The sequence below is a fragment of the Odontesthes bonariensis genome, chromosome 15 (assembly GCF_027942865.1).
Source record: "Odontesthes bonariensis isolate fOdoBon6 chromosome 15, fOdoBon6.hap1, whole genome shotgun sequence".
NCBI lineage: Eukaryota > Metazoa > Chordata > Actinopteri > Atheriniformes > Atherinopsidae > Odontesthes > Odontesthes bonariensis.
In genome coordinates, this window is record NC_134520.1 from 31,884,939 (window position 1) to 31,904,967 (window position 20,029).

Below are 20,029 nucleotides of genomic sequence, written 5' to 3' on the forward strand. Positions count from 1 at the left end.
GACATCATTTCCATCTGGATCCAGATCAATTCACAATGATCATCCCAGTTCATGAGTTCAGTTTCAGTTCAGTTTCAAAGATAGTTTCCATCCACATGGAAAAAGCCTTTAACCGTAGACACACAGTTCCTGACCACCCTCAGTCCATCTCAGGGACCCCCCGGGGCGGCTACAGACCCCAGCCCGCTCTGCTCCAGCTCTGCTATCACGGACATGTGTTTGAACTCTGCAGGGTGGTGGTTGAACGTCTCCACCAATCGGTACGTCTCCTGCCTCTGCGTGGCGTAGAACAGCTGCACCTGATTGGCCAAGCACTGCGCCAGGTGGATGGTCTGTGGAGACGTGGGAGAGATGCTTTTATATGCCGAGTCGGCCTGTTTCACCCTCCAGTGGTAACACACAAGTTCAGCTGGGAGACATTATTTAATATTATTAAACTTTTTTTCTATTTTTATCTATTTATTTACAAACTTACCATGAACTTGGGGTCCATCTCTGCCGTCATGAGCACGATGCCCTTCTCCTCCTTCAGGTCCGGGTAGTGGTAGAGGATCAGCTGACTGGGAGCGTTCTCGCCCAGCGTCTGGACACAGACAGGGAGGGAAACTGTAGTCAGACCGATCAGTATTCCAGATCTTTGTTGGGAGAAATGGAGCATCAGCCTGCTGTCAGCGACCAGTCCCTGCAGCCAGGCGCTGGGATGGTGCGGGGTTGCATCAGAGCTCCTGACAAAGCTCATTTCCACTTGTGTGTTGGCAGCATTAATGCAGAAACCTTCACTGAGCAACATATGCTACACATGCTGCCTTCAAGACCACATCTTTTCCGGGGACGTCCGTGCATTTTTCAACAAGATAATGTAAAACCACATTCTGCACACATTCCAAACGCATGGCTGAGATCTGAAAACTGCAACAACCCAAGATTGTTGCACACTTTAAGACTTTTTGGGGGGAATGGGATAAAATAGCAGTTGAATCTTTCCATAACTGTTGTGTGAGAAGGAATGAAACATTACAAAATGGTAAAAGCTTTACTAGCCCAATTTATTTTTATCTTAAGGCATGTAAGACAGGTTCAGTATGTTCTGTCAGCGACTGCTCAGAAGTAAATGAACCAAACTTAGCCCGTCCATGTTCAAAGAAAGGCTTTCTCACATGTCTTTCAATCATCAAACAAACAGCGCTTCCTTTATTATATAGGCACTCTGCTCTATGTGCAGCTCTCTTTCCTCTATCCTACAAACAAATCACACCGCTGAGCCTATCAGGGACAATGTAGGGTTCAGAGTTTAACGACACCATCACCAGAGTCGTGGCTGCCCCGACACCTGCCTGCAGGAAGTGCATTTACATGCGTTTACCTGTTATCTGGTCTAAAGTGTGAGTTACCACGGCGAAACACCTTAGTAAGATGTGAAAACACAGATTAAACCTGAAGTTATCCTGCTAAAGATCAAACTCAGCCTTGTTGTACAGGCCTCAGGCTTTAAATCAAACAACTGTTTCAGGTTTTGATATTTTTAGGGTCTCGATTTATTTCTCCTAAAAAGAAAATAAATCAACTTTTCACTGGGATAACACAGTTCACACAATTCATTTTCCTCCCGAATCAGCAAACCTTAGTAAGAATGCCAGCAGTGACTCCTGGACAGAGTTTTAATGGAAGTAACATCCCAGAATAAACCACAGCTCTACTGCTGATCGATTCAGACTTGACCCACCTCCTGAAGAAGTGTATCTTATTCATTCTGTCACCCGCTCGACTCATAAAACAACTCAACAGCTGGATCTTTCATGTGTTCATGTTCTGATCTTGTGCCGTCAGTTTTTCATTATTATTATTATTATTATTATTATTATTATTATTTTATTATTTATTTCCAAGCATTTTAAAACCTTTTGTCTTTAAGTGTGTGGAATTGTTTCCAGGCTTTGTAACCGATCAGGGCTTCCCTTCTAATAACAGCACAGACATTAAAACTGCATCAGTGCAAAGGATCGTCTGTGTTTGATATCTGGGGAAACTGTGGAAACTTAAGCTTAAACACTGGTTTAAGTGCGTGTGAACGCGCTTGAATAAGAAGGATGGACCTTAGTCAGCAGCACGAGCGTGAAGCGCTTTACCTGGATGTTTATCAGGGAGGTGAAGTGGAGCTCGTGTCTGGACCACTGACCCACGAAGAACTCGTAACCCTCCTTCTGAGGCAAGGCGTAAAGAAACTGAAGAGGGAGGCGCACACACACACAGACAGGGGTCACCGTGGCAACCAGTTTCAAAAGTGGAAGTAATATTTATCTGATTTGGAAAACTACATCAGGGAGGTGCTAGATCCTCTGCAGCTGGTTACGTAGAACCTGACGGAGTAACTCAACATTCATACTGATCGGTTAGTTTCAGTGTTCTTACCATGGGGCAGGACTGTGATCTGCTGATTATCACCTCGTAGATGTGAGACTGAAAGCATAACAAAAGGCAGCCGTTAGATTATTACAACTCAACATGAACTGGCCCGGATCGACAAAGAGTGAAAATCACACAAAAGAGGTTGTAAAGTCAGTGGAAACAGCTGAGACCGATGGGTGACAAACTCACCGGGATGACGGCGCTGATCGTGTCTTGAGTAGAATAATATTTCATCCAAAGCTGAGAGAAGAACAGGGAAACAAAGCAGACATTACAAGCATTTCAAATAGGTTTCACCTGCCACAGGAAGCCAGTCTGAGGTCAAACTACACAGTTTTCATATCGAATGTGGGCTGATGGAGCAGCCTCTCAGCTTTAGTATGTGGGTATTTACATCCTAAATGTATGTAGCTCATTTTTATTATCATTAACTTTGTTTTTCCTCTTTCCTCTTAGCATGTGGTTCCCAGTATCTGTTCTTTCACAGCGAATGCATCTCTGTTCAACTCCTGGAATCAAAGCTGATCTCTTGAACACTTCATTTCAATCTAATGTGACAAATTCAATTTGAGAAAAAGTGTTTGTCAAAAAGGAGCCGACAGCAGACACACAGACACACAGACTCACCTCTGCTATCTCCTCGCTTGTGTTGTCCTTGATCATCTCCAGGTTCAGGATGGATCCCAGTGTCTGAGGAACACAACATTAAGGTCCGTTACACACTTAAACTGAATGCAATTCATTTGTCTTTGACACTGGGAAATAAAAAGATTTTAGTTAAAACAGAAACTAAAAGAAGAAAAACAATTATTTCTCTGATCACAGAACAAGTCTGATCAAACGAAGACTCTGTGTGTGTTAAACTGGATTATTACATCTGTGCTGATCAGCTATAAACCCTCCTGTACACACAGCTCACCTTGTTCTTAGTGAAACCTCCTGATTGTCCATCACCAGCAGCCATCTGGTCCCTTTTTTCCAACTGCAAAGATCCCCAAAACAAAGGTTACGGTCCAGCTTAAACGACGACACTGCAGCCTGTCACCAGTTTACTCAGTCATTTCCCAATGTCAACACATAAAAACTGAAAAAAAAGAGTAAACGACTGTATGTGCTCATAATTGTGAGTAAATTTGACCGTTATGTTATAATTATGTGTTATTACTATGAGTCATTTTCAATTTCTGCTCAGATGATACGCCACCTCCTGCTCCATGAACCGGACAAACTCGGCCTGCTTGGAGTGTCCGAGGACTTCCTTTTTGACCTCATGCCGCTTCTCCAGTCGAGCATTGTACTCCTGGGGTTTGGCACTGAAATCAAATCAGGACAAAAAATAAATAAATCACTGACGCACTAAACAAACTGATCACCTTTCCCTACTAAACGCCGACATTCAGTGATGTAATTGAATATAATGAGCACATTAGCCTATTTGTTGCCACATTTATGTTCCATTAATCTGCCCAGAACATTTCAGTCAGTTATTTGTATATTTAATTCATTCATATAATTGCAGGTATAACAATGTTAATCTATTGTTCTTTAGAATATTTATCATTTGCTTATATAGCTACTTTATTAGAAGTTAATCATCCATATTTACTCATCTTAAGCCGCTATCACGTTAAAGTATCGAGTATTTCTTATAACATACACCTCTTGAAACCTAATTTACGTCACACTTCGCCAACTTCTAACAAACAGAATCAAACCTTTGGAGACTTTAAACAAATTCGGCAACTATTTTATGCTTCAAGCTGCCTGTAACAAAAATCCCAAAGCGTATTTCACACAAAGGTTGTCACATTTGATGAGATTTGTTTAAGATGACATTCAAAAATAAATTCGTGAATAAATTGTTACATTGTTTAACTATTAGCCGAAATTATTATCTGAGAGTCACATTTTAATTACATATTCTTCGATATCATAATATGTAGTTTAAATGGCCAACAATTAAATTTGTCTTAAAATAGCCACCTATGTAACGCGGATTCTTACGTGTGGCTGTTCGCTAAGTTAGCCCGCTAACCTGCGTAGATTCTGGATCTTGTCCTGGTACTTGCTGAAGAACGGGTTCTCCTCCAATTCCGGCTCCTTCCGCATTGAAAAGGCTCGGAAGTGTGCAGGGACCAGCCCGGGAATCAGTGTCCTGATGCCGGTGGCCCTGACCGCTAGCATACCCCGGTACAAACATGACATTTGCAACATAGCCGCCGCCATCTTTCCATCACGCCCGTCCCACATCTATAAAGCTCCGGTGGGGGGAGTGCTGTACACAATATTGGTTCCGCGAAACAAATGATCTAAGTACAACTATAAACGCACGGTTATTTTGCAAAAGTAGACATAAAGATTTGGGTAATCAGTACACAGATTCGGAACTACAAATCGTTGGGAACAAATAGACAATCAAATATAAATAAAGGTAATAAATCAACCCCATTTCTTTTTCATTTGAATTTTTTAATGATTACTTTTAAGTAAATAAACTTGTCTTTTTTTGGCATTCATTATTTGTATTACCTAATATTTTCACAAAAGTGTGTATGTGTGATTTTGTCCAACAGAAATGATGTGACACACTGTGACCTGTAGAGGTCACTATAGTCTTTCTTTCAGACCTGCTTGAATGCCCTCCACACATCTGTCTTTAACATCTGTTCGTTAAAGCCCTCACTTATGTCTGAACACTGTTGATCTCTGTTGACTTCCCCAGAGTCACTTAGAGCTCTGATTCTTCCATCTATCCTCAGTGTGTGTAAGCCTACATTCATGTTTCTGTGTGTGCGCGCATGCGTGCTTACAGACGCCATGCTGGCTGTAAATTTAATGAGATGTGTGTTTCCCCGATGGCTGTCTGAGTGCTTCTGTGTTTACTCTCTACAGCCAATCATTTTTCAATCCCTAATCAATAAACAAAGCAGCTGGGAGCAGTTCACAGGGCATCTGAGCGCCAGCTGATGATGATGATGGTGTGTGATGATGTGTTTATGTGCGTTTACTGCACACTGCAGCTGTCTCATACTGCCTCACAGAAAACAACAGTGACGTGATCCAGTGAATCACAGTTCTGGCTGAATTTTCACCTGGTTTTTGCTCCTCGTTTTAAACACATTTCCTCGATAATTTAAGACTTTTGGAACAGATTATTTTCACTATTCTTCTTCTTTGAATAATATTTGGCTGCAGCATGAGTTGAACTGAACAGATCAGATCAGAGGCTTTGTTCTTCTATTTAAGGTCAATTTGTATGAAACAATTCATGAAACAAGTGTCTGAGTATCTGGTGTTTGACAACCAGACTGTGTTTTTGATGTGTGTAAAAAAATCTCTGATATCGTCTAAAGTGAGTTCAGATCCACATACCTGGATTTTTATTAATGTATATACATATATATATATATATATATATATATATGTATATACATATATATATATATGTATATATATATAAATATATTTATTTTGCCTGTAGCAACACTTTAACCCTCTGTTTCAGAGAGTGTGCTGTTTGTCTTTTCACCACATTTCCATTAATGCTCCTGATCATGTGTGTTGTATTTGCATGTTTGGTGTATTTCTTTTGATGTGACTTGGACAGCCAATCAAAAGAATAGTTGATGTGGCTTCATTTCCATTATTGATAAACCAAAAATATTCAACAGCTTTTTTAGGGGCATATCCACTAGTGACAACCTGAACTCAGAACATTTCTGTATATTCATATCAATCTGATTGGAAAATTGAGTTAGGGTTCCTGTGACCTAAAGCCCAAACTGCAAGAACCTCATCAGTGAGTGAAACTTATTTAAAGTTGAAAAATAAAGGAAAATATATGTGCAAAACAAATTTATACACACAATTCATCCAGTTTTCTTCATGTTTATACTGACAGAAGGGCACAAGTAATTATTTGGAACGACATCCCAAAAGCTTGGTGGAAACCAAGAAGGAATCGGCCATCTTGCTTTGTTTGACCTACATTTGCTGTAAGCAGGAAAGGAAACCCTGAAGATGATGCAGAAGCCTTCACAAAGTGGTGGAAATAAAAGTCGTCTCATGTGGAGACGGCCTGTTTTCACAGTTGGAGAGCCAGCTGTTCTGGAGGAAAAGCTGCATCTGTCTTCTCGACACCTGCTGCACCCGTTCAGGTTTGGACAGACGGGCTCCGTGAGGCGGCTTCTGCAACCTTTCTAACACGTAGCAAAGACTCGGACCTAAAATCACGAGTTTAGTATTAAAAATACATTTTTTTTAAACCCATCCTACAAAAAGAGGGTATTTGTAATAAGCCAACACAGTAGGAGGGTGTTAATGTCAGACATCTAATACTGAAATCTAACCAAACAGCAAGGGTTAGACCATTAAAGAAAGTCAGGGTCAGACCATTAAAGTCAAGTTAAAGTAAATCAACATTATAATGAAACAATCTATTTAATCCTGTTCTGCGACATGACTTCCTTCCTTCTTTGGCAGTCCCAATATTTATCACATATAGGAATAAAGAATTGCAGCATTTTTGTAGCAACTTTGATTGATTTCTGATGCAGAGATACATAATCATCAATCAATCATATGTATATATAATCATCAGGCGTCTGAGTAACTGGGAAAACAAACAATAACCCCCCAAAAAAGGACGAGCACTTTAATTTGCATTCAAAACATGTTATGTCTATATATGTATATATATGATATTTTATAGCCAAACCTCGCCTCATATGAAGGACGCTCTTCGATCAACAATTCTTAAGTGAGCCACAACCAGGTCAAATTTGACCTTATCTGAACGTCAGTGCTGATTCTTGGCTGATACGGGCCAATATGAACAATGTTCTGACAGTATCGTGAATCCCTTAAAAACATCCTGAGCAACCTGATCTCATGGCAGCTGTAAAATAGTTACATTGGCCTACAGGGCAAAACATTACAGCTTGATGAAAAAGCCTCTAAAATGGTACCATTTTAAAGGCTTTTTCCCTGCTTTTATTATGAACTTGTAAAATTAAGCATCTTCAAAGTCTTGCCACATTCTTGCTGTGTGACGACGTTCAACTTCCTCGTGTCCCTGGATGCTGACATCACTCATCTGTGCTGTCACATAACAATTTACAAGTGACAATAGTGGTGATGACTCTCAAGACAGTGAGAATGAAACCCATCAGACAAACTTTCCGCAATCCTTTCGCTTTTCTGTCACGCTCTCAGTTGTTAATGGTTGAGGTTAGAATTAAAACGCGTGTTTTAAGTTAGAAAATATACATGGATCACCATTATCATCACATCAGGACACTTATCTCCATAAAAACCTGTGGACAAACTTACATGTAACACTTTCTGTTGTGAAACATTACTTGCATTAAAATAGAAACTTAACGTCTACTGTATATAACTCTCCTCTTTATGCTTCCTGAGTGACGAGTCCTTCCTCTCCTGTAAAAGATACAAATATTGAGCAGAAACTAAAGAAACCTCCCATTTAAATACATTATAAGCCACGTTTTGGTTCCTGATAATATTTAAAACTCTGGCCCGTATTTTATGCCCATTTCATTTTTTTTTTTCGATGAAAACGAAAAAGGAAAAGCAACCCTGGATACTACCATCATCACCTTCTCCCTTCTAATGTGGAGCTTTCCTTCTTTTAAAATGAGCGGGTTAGTTTTTTGTTCATGTCCACGAGCAGGAAAAACAGAACAAGCTTGCATTCGGGAACAGAAATGGCTGGATTACATGGCTGTGAGGCAGCGTCAGTCATTGAGTGCGTTTCTGAATCTCAGTAACATCCAGATAACACTGGAAAAAAATCTAAATCTTAACAAGTATATTTTTCTAATTGAGTATCTCATTACACTTAATATAAGACACAACTGCCTAACAAGTACAATTTCAGCCAGATATAGGGACTTGTTTGAAGACAATACATCTTGAATATCTTGTTAAGTGAAAAAGTCTTGAAAACATCTTGTTTTGAGTCATATTTTACATGAAACAAGCTTTTTTTTATTTGAAGAGGTTTTTAAGCTAATTTCAAGATCACTTTTAACTCAAAAGTCCTAAATATCACATTTTATTTCAAGAAATCTTGACAAGCCCATTTTCCCTATTTCCATTGGCAGATTTTTTGCTTATTTCAAGCAAAAACGTCTTATATTTGTTATTTTTTTACTTATTTTTGGAGGGGCATTTTTTCCAGTGCAGATGAAGTGGTTTAACTGTTGAATAACGTCATTTTAAAAAGGATGTTTGAAATCACACACATGATTCAATCTCAGAAGCATGAATGAACTCAGATTTTTCATCTTGTTTTGCAGATGTTCCTGGGACCGATAACACATGTCCATCCTCTGCTGTCAGACACTGAGCGCTCTTTAGAACCTACTCTCTGCTCCTCTTTTCCTTCCTCTCCTCTCCTCTCCTCTCACTGACCTGCTGCCGCCTCCCCCTCCTCTTCTTGCTCCCTGCATTCTCTGACTCTCTTTGTTATGGGGGTCCTGCATGGAGGATGTATATTTCATGTGCGGCTCTGGAGGCTTTTACCATTAATTATAGAGAAACACTAAGCTCTCCATTTGCCGGACAGATGTTATTTTTTACTTAAGGAGAGAAAGGGGACTGTTCCATAATTCAGAGGTAATCCCGCTCAGCAGAGAACAAATAAATAAATGAATAAATAAATAAAGCAAAAGCAAAAACCACAAACATTTGGTACACAGCCCCTCTGAGCTCAGACATGTAACACTCACAGATTTCCTCCACAGTGTTCAGCCTTTAAGTGCCTTCCATGTAATAAATATGGAACAGCTGCTCTATCATTTCATTTCTTATTCAATCTCCTTAAGTATTTCACAAAAAACATACAAAAAAAATCACACACATAGTGCAGCCCTTGTTTTTTTAGCTTGAGAACAATGGATTTGTACGATTAGAACGTGATAAACACTGAGCTGAGATAAATCAAACAGCAGGAAGATAGATTAACTGTTACTAATCGCAAAGATATTTAAGGAATCTAAATATCTGAGAAAAGCAAAATGTCCCTTTAAGCTTTAGGAACCTGTAAATGGTGTGTTTAAAGCTTGAGACCTCACATGTCAGGTGATTAAGTGATTATTTGAAAATCATTTCCAAGAAGCTTTAAAGACGATGTTTGATAAAATCTGAAAACTACGAAGGTCTTCATGGTCACCAAAGGGCCGATCATTATCGAATGCTGTGGGCGATTAATTTCATCTTCCCAGCAGGTTTTACTGTAATATTTATTCTGTATTATTTAATGTGTTTTATGGCTGTCGTATTCTCATTCTGTGAAGCACTTTGGTCAACATGTGTTGTTTTTAAATGTGCTATTTAAATAAAGGTGACTTGAATCCCAAAAACATTGGGCTGCACATGGGGAAATAATGTGTAGAACAACAAAAGAAGTGTGAAATTAACCATTTTGAGGCAGCGAGCAGAGACAGAAAACAAGAAGATGTTTATAAACTCAACAAGACTTAAAGGAAAAGGGGAAAATTTAAGGGTAATATTGAGACTTGGAGAGGTAAAATAATATAAAACATGTCAGACTAACTGGGATTACTAATTTCTCAGAACATATACTATCCTAGAATCCATTTGTACATTTTTACTGATGAAATTTATGTCGAGTGGGAACAGCTGTTAAAATGCATCAAAACAAAGCAATGCAGATAATAAGTGCATCACTTTGGACAAATCTCTTTGGGATCCTCACACATCTGAAATACTTTGTTGTGTCTCAAAGAATTTTTGGCTGCAGCAGGAATTTGTTTTGGCCAGTTTGTCAGCAGATCTGTGGGGATGACCTTCTTCTTCTGTGTAGAAGATCATAACAGCTGGATCACACCTGGTCTCACTCAGTCATTTTCCTGGATTATGACCAGGGAACTGGCTCAGTGTTCATTTGCAAGAAGTTTAAAACTAACGTTTCAGACATATGAAGCTCCTCCAGAAAATGTCTGGAAAATTTCAGGGCTGTATTGCATGTGACAGTTATTTAACTTTCTAATAGTTCACAGTCCAAACAAGAAGCCTCTTAAATGTGAATATTTAACAGCTGTTTGATTTTCTTAACACAGCTAACTGAATATCACTGGTTCGACTGAACAGTCAATAAGTTATAAAAGGTAACTGATGATGGCTGCAACATCTTTCTTTTCTACTGACAGCATTTAGCTCTTTTTAATTTTTTTACATATAAAGGTTAAAAGCTTTTTCTTGACACATTTCACTTGGGAAGTGTGTGCTTGTGCCCCAACAGACACAAAGAGTGTTGGAATATTTCACCCAGCATCATGACGGCTCAGTGTCGGAACAAGTAAACCCAGGTTCACCGAATGTGTGACGCTGTTAAACAGAAAAGAAGCGTGCGGTGCAGTGAATGGGATTCATTTTAAAAGGATCCTGCGGCATGTCAGAGGAGCTCCGGGACATTTCCATGTGCGGTCTCAGGCGGCCGCCTCGTGTTGAGTGCATAACAACCGCCATGAGGCTTGATTTCAAACCTTAGGGTTTTCGGGGGTCTTGGGACCACTCACTTCCCCTCCCTCCGGCAAACTGAAATCGCACCCCTGGGTCGGTGGATAACCCTCATCCACACCCTCAGACACACACACACACACACACACACACACACACACGGTTACGCACTCACTCACACGCACACACTTGATGAAAAAAGGTCGGGCTTGGCAAAGGAATCCCATCGTTTTAGAGAGGGATCCTATTAAAAGTGCATGAGTGTGTCTGTCTAGGAATCAAGACACCCGCTCTGCTGCTCAACCGATAGCTCTCTATGTGTGTGTGTGTGTGTGTTATTTATTCATGTACGCAGTTATTAGGTTATCTTGTGGCAGGCATCACTCACTCTCTGCACCCAGGGTGAATAAAAGCAGAACATGTGGCTGTTTTGTGATCGCAGGTGTTCGTGAGATCATGACCAGGACCTCTGACCCTGGATCAGACACCCTGCTAACATGCAGTCAGTGCAGCTTTAAGCACATCACATACGTGACAAAGACGGAGGACACAGGCAGTCCTGGAGGTGAAGCACTTGAGCACGTTGATTTTTTTTTGCGGCACTGATCAGTCTCCTCGGCCCGGTGCAGCTGCAGGACCCGCTGGCTCCTGGATTTCATTTATTTTTGGCTCACATCTGAAATGTGACACTTGCTTTTACATTAACTCACACAGAAAAAAAAGCAGTGAAATGAGAGGATTCTGTGAATGAGAGAAACCCCACATATTTTAATAATGCAAGATTTAGTCAGGTAGAAATCTCTCTTTTACCTTTACGTGCTGTTTTTGAGCTTCACTTGTTCTGAGATTCAGACACTTTGTACCTATTCGCTCCAAAGGTAAGATTACATTCTTAGATGGCAAAATTAAACTTAAAAAATGTGGATAAAACTTTTTTTTTTTTTATAAATGTCACACTTTCAAATCATCATGAATCTAATTACAGGAGCTAGTAGCTTGTAATGACAAAAGACTGAAACGCACGTTGTGAGCTGATAGTCAGGACCAAAAATATAATCAATCTTTCTTCTCTCCATCCTTTTAAATAAAAACGTTTTGGTGAATGCAAATATAATTTTATCATTTATCATTAATATACACAATGCCTTTTGACTAGACCTTGAATTAGACAATAAGAAAAAAAAAATGCAAAAGGTAAGAAGTTTACTTTATGTTTGCTGATCTCCTTACAAACTCCTCTTTATTACGCATTAAAAAATATAATAATACAAGACAAAAAAGAAAGAAAAAAAGGATCATGCTCGCAGAAGAAATAGAAACTGTCCAGGCACGTTTGACTCACCGAAACATGTCCTGTGTCCGTGTCTCCGCAGTCGCTGTGAGCGGTGTGATGCTCAGCACATCACCGAGCTCAGAGCGCTGCCTGCGTCGGGCTGCGGCAGCTCCACCTCCGGCCAGCAGGCGGCGCTGCTCGCACACAAACCCGGCGGCACTCGGAGGCCAAAGACAGGCCAAAGACGGCAGTGGGTCCGAATGGGATAGGTCTCATTCAGAGGTTAGGGTGAAGACAAACCGAACACAGCTCAGTTTTAAATCTTTATGTTGTTTAAAAAACTGACGAATAAAAAGTTAAAATAAAATAGTTTACAGTGTTATTATAACTTTTTGTCGCTCCTGTTGTTCACCACTCAAATCCTGTCATTTCCTTATGTTAACCACTGCCTCTCATCTTAATATGAATGTTTCCTCTCTTTCTTCCTTCCCTCATTTCCTTGTATCGTCCTTCCTTCTTCTTTCTTTGTCTCCTCTACTTTTACTTCCTGCCCTCCTTTTACTCTCTCCCTTGTTTTTCCTTTCTTTTTCTTTATCCCCATTTCTTTATTTCCTCCTCTGAATCCTTCTTCCTTTACTCACACCTGTTTGTTTTCTCACGTTTTTTTTCTTTCTCATTCCTCCCTTTCCTTCCTTCTCATCTTTTCTTTTTTAACTCTGTTTTCTACTAATTTTGTTCCCTTTCTTCTTGTGTCTGTCTCCGTTATCTCTACATGTCCATTCCTCTTTGTCATCCTCTTGGCCTTATTTATTTGTTTCCTGCGCCATGTTCTTTTCTTTGCATAAAAAGCCTTTCCTCTCCTCTTCTCCTCTGCTCTCCTCTCCTTCGTCCTGGCCACAGTCCAAGGACAGATAGAGGGGAGCATCCGGAGCGTGCTCAGTGGCGCTGACAGCTGTCACTTTGGCTGGTGCTAATGCAGACGAGCTAACCTGAAATAAGCAGGGACAGGCCTGAAGCTCTGTGCGTCATTGACAGCCTCCTCCTTCCCTTCCTCCACCTCTTGCTCCTCCACAGGGAGAGGTTCCAGCAGGGTACGTGGCGGGCTGAGGTGCAGGGTGCTGTGGTGGGATGGAGAGATAAGGCAGAGGATATAAGTCGGGTCAGCTGGGTCACAGTGTTGTTAACACTGACAGCAGGGCTCTGAAAGCGATCCAGTGCTAACAAAGAGGCCGAAAACGAGACTGGGAAGCAAGGATGGAGGTGAAGTGATGTCGAAGGGAAGTTTATATGAAGGATGCAAACGCATTAATCGGTTCTTTCATGAATCTAACAAAACCTTTACATGAAACGACAATTTCCAAAGTTGACACTTGATTTTCAGACTCAACATTTTTTATCCAAAATGTAAATCTGGATGTTTTTTTAATTAATATTCCAGTTTGATATTCCAGTATTCCAACTAAGCGGTGACAAGATCCAAAGCTCCTGACCAGTCAAAACATGCCTTTTATTACAGATGATACGTAATCTCCTAATAAATTAGCTAAAAGTTAAACATCTCAAAGTGCTCGATCTGATAACATCTGTAATTACTTGTTTAAAGATGATACAGTTTAAACAGCTATCTGAATGTACGGTTTAATGTTTAAAACCACTTATCAAACAGATTTTAATCCAGAAGTCCCGTGCAGGCACATGAAAAGTCTGCAGGGCTCAATTGGAAAATAGATGAATAACTTTTAAATGAAGAGAATTTATTATCTGGACATAGTTCCTATATGTCTAAATATATGTAGGAGAGGAAGAAAGAAGGAGAACCAACGAAAAATGCAAATTCTTTGCGTCTTCATCGTCACTCAATTGCTCCATATTCTGAAAAAAATTATAACAGATCAAATTTTTACTGTGGCCTGTGTGAAAAAAAGGATTATTATTGTAGCCTTTATTAATCTTGCTATTGTCCTGAAGTTTAAACCCCGGTTGAGCGAATGCTTGGAACATGACTGTGATGTCCATGAAGGAGCTGAGCTCATGTGGTCAGACCGTGGAACCCAGAGATCTACTTTCCTTCACAAATTAAAGCGTGAAACTCATCTATGAAAACGTATTAAAGAACTTACGTTCTTTGTAATCTTGTTGTAATGTTATGTGCAGATAGTTTATAGTCAGCAATCACTTACATTTAGATTTTCCTTCATCACTTCATCATGTTTTGAACACAGATGAAAAGAGGCAGGAAGTGAAGCAACAGTGGAAACAAAGACACACAAACATGCCGGTAAATGGTAAAACACTTCCCCCAAAAAAGGGCTTTCCAACATGCTGAGAAACCCTGAACAGGAGAGAAGAGACCTGATGAAGGAGGATATGGAGGAAAACAAGGTGAGAGGAAAGAGAAACAGTGGAGTGCTGGAAAAAGTGGCTGTTGTGTCTCTAAAAGGACTCAGCTCATTATAACAGCTGGCGTCAGACTGGGTCTTTCCACCTATTTCTTTGCAGATGTCAGATGTGTGTGTGTGTGTGTGTGTTTCGGTCTGTGCGCATCCACAACGCGTGCTGATTCAGCTCGTTATCTGATGGAGCCGTAGACAGAATGAGTTTAAATCTCAGCATCGCTGCAAGCTCTCACAGTGCTTCATCTCCGGTTTGCTCTTTCGCTCAGTCTCATACTGCAATGCTGCTCGGGTCCACACTCGCATGACAGAGAGCTACACGAGACATCAAAAAAAAAAGAAAAACCTTATTAACAGGAAGCCTTGTTGTGTGGCCTTAAAAGTTCTTTCAGACGCTTTTAACTGCAACAGCCGTGGCACAGACTGAATTTAGGTGACATTGATCATTAATTTAACAGCATCCAATCAGGTTTTAGGAGTCTGGCTGGTCATTTGCTCCCATTCAAACATAAGAGCTCGAATAAGGTGGGACACTGATGTCAGGTGATTTGAATGTAAACCCAGCAGAGCGCTTAGATCCAAGGACTCAGGTCAGCTGGTCCAGTCCAGAGTCCAGACTAAACATGGAGAAGCAGCATTTAGCTGTTATGCTGCAAACAAGTGGAACAAACTGCCAGAGATTAAACTTTCACCAAATGGAGACATTTTTAAATCCAGGTTAAAAACATTTCTGTTCTCATGTGTCTATGCATGAAATCTGCACGATATCTTTGAACTTATTTTGACTGTTGCTTGTTTTTAAATTCATTTAAATGATTTAATTTGTTTCTCTTTATATTATTTTATGTATTTTAATGCTTCTTCCACTCCCTGCTGCAATGCTTTTATTACATGTGAAGCACTTTAAATTGTTTGTAAATGAAATGTGCTATACAAATAAATTTTGAAACCTTGGTTCACATTCAGCATCTTAGCTTGTTCTGTGTGGGGAGGACCCGGGGAGAAAGTGGGAGAAAATTAGCTGGACCTAAAAAAAAAATGCTCCAGCACGAAGATTTCCCTGCATTTAAAGACTGTTTTAATGGCTTTATTCTGTCTCCACACGCACACATGTTGAGCAGAACTGGTTCATCATTTGTTGCATAGCCGTGAAAACGTCTAAGAAGATCCCAAAAAAAACATGGTTTCAGTTCCACCATCTTATGGCTGATCCACAAACTTCCACCCACCAGGCCTAAGGAATGTGGATCATAGGGACCAATCAAGTCTGACAATACAATAACCACGGAATTCATGCTGAAGTTGCCACAAATCGTGTCTCTTGGATGTCTAGTTTTCCACTATCAAATGCTTCCTTCCTCTTTAATATCACCAAACCTAACCCAGTGGATGGGGCACCTAAACCTAAACAAACAGTTCAGTGAAATGACTCAGAAGTATCTGCCCGGATTCACTAAAAATACTCCGGAAAGGAGCTCCAGCGTTTCCTTCATTATCTCCTTTAGCAGGGAAACAGCGGGCCATAATTTATGAATGAAAATGTTTTTGCATTTGGCAGACGCTTTCATCCAAAGCGACTTACGCTCCCATATCCCAGGTAGGCAGGTAGTAAGAATGTCCGTGAGACTGTTCTGTGTTGTGTGAAGTGACTAAACTGTTGCAACACTGGCAATAAGCTGATCTCCATCAGTAAAGAGCTGATTGTTTCCTTTTCCTGAGTCTGAAAAAACAGGTCTGAAAAACGAAATCTCAAAAATCTTTACCGTCAAATGTCTGAGTTGATGCTATGTCACCGAAAAATAAACACAATTTCCTATAAATACAATATAAAGGTTTCAAATTACTTGCTGAATTTTGCAAGTACAACCCAGATGATTCATAAAAATACAAGAATCAGAATAAAAATCTCGATAAATTACTTAAATTAACCCAAAATCAGAATCTTTGGCAAATTATTTTAGTGATTTATCATCTTTAGATTAAGTGTGTTTGGACATTTAAAAGCCCCACAGGGGAGGTTTTATGGAGTAATGACTCTAATTTAGGGATTATCCTCAGGTAAAAACTGACAGAATTTTCAACCAGCCCCTCTTGGTAATTTAAACTCAGGGCCTGGTGAGCCTGTGCTGGTGTAATAATCAGGATAATCTGCCTTTAATAGCAGGATTACAGCAGGTTAGGGAGACCGTGCTCGTTGGCGGAGCCCCATTTTGGAGCTAAACTCTAATTCATTAATCAACTAATACCCACTCATGGCCTGCTTAGAGAGGCAGAGGCCCCCAGCAGAGCAGCGACAGAGCTTCAAAATACTCCTGATGCACCACCCGCATCACATATTCACAAAACAAAGTTATTTTGAAGGATAAAGCTGATGTTGTTCTACATTTTTCTGTTAGTCAACAATCCAATGAGATGACCAAACTCAATGCAGTCCACTTATTGATATTTTATGACCCATCTGATCTCTCTTGGGTTTTCAGTCACTCACTGATTTCTACTGAGCACGAAGAGTAAAAAGAGTTTTCTAAAGAATGTTGCAAGTTCACAGACATTTATGACTATGTCTTTTTAAGTAGCCCGATCAATAGAGTTTAGGGGAGTTTTATTTCCTCCCATCCATGAGTGCCAGGAGGCAATATGAGGTCAAATCTTGGTGCAGAATTTGGATGTTTCATCATTTTACGGTTCATAATGTTATGAAAAGATGCAGAGAAATGTCTGTCCACCAGGGTAAAAGCTGAAAACCAATCCTGAGTGTGAACGTGTAACTCTTTTCAATGTCTTTTCAATATCTGTGCTCCATCTGTTTCTTTAACCCATAAACTCAACCAACCACACCAAACAGCAAAGCAGGAAAACTAAGAGATCCCTGGATCGTTTTTGGTCATCAGTCCGCAGCGTAACGCCGCTATTTGCCCCTCTTTAGCAGGTGCTTTTAGTTAAAGACACATTAAGGTCAAGGAAGTTTGACATGTAGACTTGGAAGTTGGGGGTTGAACCAGTCATTTTCACCATTCCTCAGATACAGCAGCTCTAGTTTGATCGTTTCACTTTTGTGGCAGAACGTGAAATATAATCAGGTTAAACAAAGATAGGTGGAGACATTCTGGAGCCCAAAGTGTGCAGTAATTTTACAGGTTTTGAGCCTTTACTATAAACCTGCCACATTTTGCAGTATGGACCAAGGTAGGTATTTCACATTCTGGTCCAACACTGCGTTGGAACTACAACAGATGGTTTCAGTTCATGAACACTTATAAGTGTTATTAAGTAAAAGAGGTGAAGCAACCTCTTTTTTTAAATAAGCATATTTTCAATATTTATCATGTATCAACAGAATAAAGGGTTTAGATATATTACAAATCATTGCATTCTCCATCCATCCATTTTCTTTGCTTAATCCAACTGTCGGGTGGCGGGGGGGCTGGAGCCTATCCCAGCGGGCATCGGGCCAGAGGCAGGGTCCACCCTGGCCAGTCCATCACAGAGACAAACGAGACAAACAACTGTGGTGTATAAGAGATGGTCGCCTTCAAACAGCCGATGTGTAGATGGTCAGCCAGGTCCGTCTCAGAATTACAGAATGATGCATCAATTCTGGAGAGATCCTTAAAGCCCAAATGTCTAAAGCAATCTGTCCCTCAATGGGGCTGCTTCTCCCCATATGTAGGGTAAAACCTTCCCCTATTTGGTGAGCCTGGGTGGGCTCCATTGACAGGCTGAAAGATATAGTATATCTATATATATCCCTGGTGTGTCTGTCCTGAACATGCTTAACTGAGGGAGTTAAGTGGTGTTTCTCCAGATGTTTATGTTAACCATTATTCATCTACTGCCTGGACACACTGAACCTGATGCCCTTCTCAACCTCTGTTTAAGTGTGAGACGCCACACAACCACACACATGCTCACACTCACACTCACACTCACACTCACATTCACATAGGGACAATTTTAGAGACACCTTTTAACACCTTAGAACCCTCTTGCTGTGAGGTGACTCATTGCATTCCGTTTTTAATAATATTTAATAGAACATTAATTGCTAACACCAACAAAACATCCATCAAATTTTGATTATGCAAATAACCAAAGAAGGTATGCGAAGGCAAAGAAGGAAATTCAATAAGGCTCCTTTCCCTTTCTGCAAAGGTTAATCACAACATGCCGTTTGTCATCCCAGGGTCACCACATGGCGATATTATGACAAGAGATACTCAACATTTTCCCTGCGAATAAGCTCTTGCCGACATGCGAACACATCAAGGTGACTTTATTTATCGTCGTTAGAGCGGTGGCAGCCGGATAAACACGCACATGTTGACCAAGACACTGAACCTTTGCCTCACGTCCTCGCCCCCCCTTCCTCCCCCTCACACAGCCACTGTCCCCTCTGTGGGGGCCACAGGTCCGTCCGGTGTGAAACGCACGCAAACACTTAAATATTTCAGACAGTACTCTGGCTCACCGACCAACCGAGCGGCCAGCCAACACACACTCTGAGACGGCGGCGACAGCTTCATAAATAGTCTATGAGGAACCAGCCGCCCCTCCTCACCACGACCATCAAAGCCCCGCAATGATTTATTGATTTCTTTATTTGTCGCATAAAAAGGAAAAGTTGCTCCTCCTGTCTCTGTCTTTTATCTTTTTCTCACGCCTCCTCCTCTTCCCCTCATCTCTGCTCAGAAAAGAAAAAAGAAAGAAAGAGAGGACAAATCGCCACTTGACAGGTTGAACGAGAGGGAATTCCCTGTGTGGTGTGAAGGACCTGTGACTGCATCTGTTCAGCTGATTTATCATTTCACTGTAGATGTAAGAGGGCTCAGACTCCTCTTTTCCTTCCTACACCTTCTTCTTTCTCAGTTCTCTTGGTCTTCGTCTCCTCTCCCTTCCTTCTTTCTGCTTCCATTCACCTCGTCCTTTTGTTTCTGAATCCTTTGTCCTGAAATGATTTCCTCTTCTTCACCTCACCATCGTTCATACATTTTTTCCATTCTTACTACCCTTCACATTACCTGTCTTTCTTTCCTTTTGGTCCCAGTTTGCTTCCCCTGGTTCCCCTCTTTTTCCTAAAACTTATTTCCTTCATTTGCTTTCCTTTTGACCCTTTCCTTCCCATTTCTTTCCCTCCGTCTGTCATCCTTTTCTTTCAACTTTACGGTTCTTGTCCTATCCCTCTCTTACCTTTCATTTTAGTTTTCCTTTCTCTTTTCAGTTTTTCTATTCTCTCATCCCGTCTTTTTTAGGCTTCAGTTTTCTTTTCAGTTCTTTTCAACTGTTTTATTTATTTTCCATTTCATCTTTCTTTTTCTGTTACCCATTCTTTTCCTTTTTATCACTCTGTTGTTTCTTTTATTCCTTCCCTTCTTCTACTTGTTACTTTCAGAGCTTTACTTTTCTTCTTTCTTTCCTTTGTCTTTTTAAATCTTCCCACCCGTCTTCATTCCCA

The 20,029-nt window shown here is 40.4% G+C and overlaps 1 protein-coding gene across 2 annotated transcripts; it reads right to left on the reverse strand.

Annotated features, from left to right (window-relative positions):
* On the reverse strand, positions 1 to 4,656 carry atpaf1 (ATP synthase mitochondrial F1 complex assembly factor 1). Of its 2 annotated transcripts, XM_075485985.1 has the most exons (9): positions 4,442 to 4,656; positions 3,611 to 3,719; positions 3,326 to 3,388; positions 3,034 to 3,096; positions 2,596 to 2,646; positions 2,410 to 2,457; positions 2,127 to 2,222; positions 476 to 583; positions 1 to 332 (listed from the first exon to the last, which is right to left on the reverse strand). In XM_075485985.1, the coding sequence occupies exons 1-9, from the start codon at positions 4,654 to 4,656 to the stop codon at positions 150 to 152; spliced, it is 936 nt and encodes a 311-aa protein (XP_075342100.1). In that variant the 3' UTR covers positions 1 to 149. The 2 variants fall into 2 exon arrangements, with proteins under 2 accessions (XP_075342100.1, XP_075342101.1); XM_075485986.1 differs by lacking the exon at positions 4,442 to 4,656 and having other exon boundaries at positions 3,572 to 3,645.
* Between the last annotated feature and the right edge of the window lie 15,373 nt (positions 4,657 to 20,029).